Source organism: Empidonax traillii, unplaced genomic scaffold (genome assembly GCF_003031625.1).
Source record: "Empidonax traillii isolate 1590-97213 ecotype Southwest subspecies unplaced genomic scaffold, ASM303162v1 scaffold450:size721730, whole genome shotgun sequence".
NCBI classification, from domain to species: Eukaryota; Metazoa; Chordata; class Aves; order Passeriformes; family Tyrannidae; genus Empidonax; species Empidonax traillii.
In genome coordinates this window covers 307,666-311,141 of record NW_020955643.1, presented here as the reverse complement: position 1 = coordinate 311,141, position 3,476 = coordinate 307,666, and the positions used below count along the sequence as shown (strand labels likewise).

At 47.0% G+C, this 3,476-nt stretch overlaps 1 protein-coding gene across 1 annotated transcript in view; it reads right to left on the bottom strand.

The window, feature by feature from the left end:
* The window catches only part of TMF1 (TATA element modulatory factor 1), a 21,794-nt gene extending 18,467 nt beyond the window's left edge, over window positions 1–3,327 (bottom strand). Inside the window, exons 1-2 of the mRNA XM_027895122.1 lie at window positions 3,093–3,327; window positions 169–649 (exon numbers count right to left, since the gene is read on the bottom strand). Coding sequence (XP_027750923.1) covers window positions 169–649; window positions 3,093–3,234 — 623 coding nt within the window. The 5' untranslated portion in view covers window positions 3,235–3,327. The remainder of the gene's footprint in view (window positions 1–168; window positions 650–3,092) is intronic.
* Between the last annotated feature and the right edge of the window lie 149 nt (window positions 3,328–3,476).

The following is a 3,476-nucleotide window of genomic DNA, read 5'->3' as shown; positions in this document are numbered from 1 at the left end:
GTGGAAGTGCCCGAGGAGAAAGTGCTAATGGGAGGTGATGGGGTATTGCTTTGTCTGTCCTCAGTCTTTCTCTCCTTACCTTCCAAACCCATGTCTTTTGTGCCTGCATCAAGAGGCTGGGAAGTGCCCTCTGGTGCACCCACCGCTCCTTCCCCTCCTACACTGGATTTTTCACTAGGAGCATCCTCACCTTCTTCCAAATTTAGAGCCTTTTTGTCAGTAACCTCATCTGTGCTTGCTTCATGCTTGGTGTCAGATTTTAGCCCAGCATTCTCTTCTGATGTCTCCTTGGGAATATCGAGGCTTTTCAAGTCCAGGACAGCTACAGAGGAATCCTTCACTTCTGCCTCTGTCGTCACCGGCACTTCCAGCTGACTGGGGCACTGGGACTCCTTTAAAGTGCTTTTCACCTCCTCTTTGGGTCGCTGTGATTTGGCTGGGGGTTTGGACACCACTGGGTTTTTCTGTATACTCTGAACGTCTGTTGGGGAGAGGAAGGCACTGAAGAAGTTTTCTGATTCATCCACCACTGTCCTCCTCACCGGCTTGGTGATTGCTGTGGGTGACACCGGCTGATTCTGGGGTTCTGCAGCCGAACTCAAGCCCCAGGAAGATGTATCCCATCCTCCACTTATGAGAGAATTCGTTCCTAAAACAAGAAGAAAAAATAAAAAAGTGAGAAATAGGCAAAAAAATATTAAAATTTATTATTTTTCAGTATTTACCTTTTTAGATGCAACAGTTCGAAAAAGGGCATATTCAATATCATATAACTTAAAAGTGAATATTATACATGGTGATATAAACAATAAAAAACAGCATCATTTTCATTAATTACTACTTCCTTACAAAGCTTGGAACCAATTTTTAAACAAAGCAAAAGAAAATTACTTCAAGTCTCCCTTAAGCTCAAGAGTTAAACTGGACATGGGCACCTCTACAAAGCAGGAGTACCTGAACAAAACCCACTGGCTCCCACCTAGTTAAACAGTAACTTTAAGGCAGAAAGAACTCATACACAAACTGTAAATTCAAGAGTGACAATTCCAGAAAGCAGACGAAGAGTGAGGGAAGGGGAAACAAGCCCACAGAGCATTCTGAGAGCTGAAAGGGCAGCTCTGAAGGCTATTTGGGCACAAAAAGCGACATTGCTTTTGCAAAGGGAACCAGCAAAACCAAATGTGGTGTCCTGCTTCCTACAGCGTGAGGAGGCCAGGCAAAACCACCTGAAAAACTGCAATGAGGAGAACATACAGATTACAAAGGAGAAAACCATCACTAGGTCTGAAAAGTTATCTGCCAGCAGCACACAAACACTTCACACACCACTGCAGAAAACAGAAGGGAAAAGCTTTAAATATTTGCAGAATTTACACTAAGAGAAGGGTTTTTGCCCCTTTCAGTTTGTGTCAGGCTTCATATTTTTCCTCACATGCCAAGCACCAGCGTGGAGCTGACAATACACATCATCAGCAGCCCAGTGAGAGTTTTTTTCTCCTCCTGGGGAGAAATACTGAATTGTTTAGTTCTGAAGCTGCTCTAAAACAACATCCTATTATTGTACTTCTTGCAGGTTTTCCAGGACTTGTCAACAGCAAGGATAATGAGAATTTCAGCATCAAATTTCAGTAGCACCCCAAGTAAGAAAGAGAAATCAAAAAGCAATACCCAGTTTGATTTCGTACCTGCAAATATAATCTGGGTAATGTAACTATTTCAGGCTACTTAAAAACAAGCTCACTTTATACAGCAGTATCTATTAAAAATGCCCAGTTATAGTATTTAAAGCTGTCTTCCACTTTCAGGAATTCTTGGTAGCTGTTTGCCTCAAGTCTCAAATTCAGATAACTACTGCTGTCACTGCCCAAAATACTACAAATGTGTGATTTATTACTACAAACATCTGCTTTATTACTACCTTGTCCATGATTCATTTGCTGCAGAAAAAGCTCTGAGTGAACTGTAAACTCAGAACATATTTTGACATCTTTTAAAAACAAGTATGTTTTTCCTGAAACCAGATGCATGCTGATCTTTGCCGCTTTTCTTCAATTACAAGACTACTATAAATACTCAGATATAAATTAAAATTAAAAAATGTTTGGACAAGTCTAAAGTTTTAATAAATTAAGCAAGACACCATTTTCTACAAACAATTCCAGTGATTTAAGATGACACTGGACTGCTTGACTGACTGCCAAGCCCACAAAGGGACAAAGACATGCAAAACTGACCTTTGCTGAGCAATCAGCTTGGAAAACACTTTCAATTGCTACAGCTTCGAATTTTCAGAAATCTCACTCTGGTGCAGGTTCACCTGGAAATAACCTCCTCCTACAAATACATACACATCTTCTACATAGAATTGTAATAAGGACACTGATTTCAGATAATTTGGTTTCCCATCCTTTTGTTTATTCATTCTTATCTGTAAGATACTATTTACGGAGCGGAAAATAAGTTTCTAATGAGAGGGCTCGTTTCTGCTCTTTCATTTCCAAACAGCAACTTGGGACTGACCATTCCTTCAGGTTCCACATCAGCAAACATAAAAGAGAGACACCCTCAGGGCCATGACAACTTTTCCACCAACGCATTCCTCTCAACAAATATTGGAGGATTATGAGCTTGATGCCAGGGAAAGCGGAACCTTCACTTGGGTTATGTGGACCAGCCCTTCAGCTCCTATTCTGCTGTCGCAAGGAGCCAATCCATGAATGCCTCTGGAAGGGCATGGTTTCTCCTTTTTTATTACTGAGCAGGTTTTATCACTTATTTGCCCCTCAGCCAAAAAAAAAACCAAAATAACGCCTTAAGGAACACGGGTATGAAGCTCAGCGCAATAAAGGCAGGACACGGGTGACACCAGCGGGGCCCTGAGCTGAGCCTGCCCCAGTCCTGTGTGGGTGTCACCCTGCAGGGGAGCACCAGAGGGACCAGGGGTGGGTTACATAAACCAGAGGGGGCTTGGGACGGTGGGTGGGGCCGGGTTAAACCTCCCCAATTAAGGGGTTAAAGGGGAGACAGCGGGGGAGGAGGGCGAGGGAAGGGGGCAGTGAGGGAGGGGAGGGGGCTCGGCTGGCCGCCCTTACCGTCACCGTAGTCGGGGATGACGGCGTCGGGCCAGGGGCTCTCCTCGGCCTGGATGTCCAGCACCCGGTCGATGGACTTCTGCGCCTGCGACAGCGCCTGCTTGGCGAAGCTGGACAGCTGCGAGGCGTTGAACCAGCTCATGCTCGGCGGCTCCGGGGGGACCCCCCGCCCACAGCTCGGAGCTCGGCGGCGCTGCCGGCGGGGCCGCGGGCTCGGCTCGGGCTGAGGGGAGCGCAGGGAGGCGAAGGGCGGCCCGCGCAGGCGCTGCCGGATCCACGTCGCACTCGGGCGGGGCTGGGCCCGGGAGGAGGAGCCGGAGCCGCCGGGACCCGCCGGGAAGGGGCGGAGGGTCCTGCCCTGCCCTGCCCTGCCCTGCCGGGGGG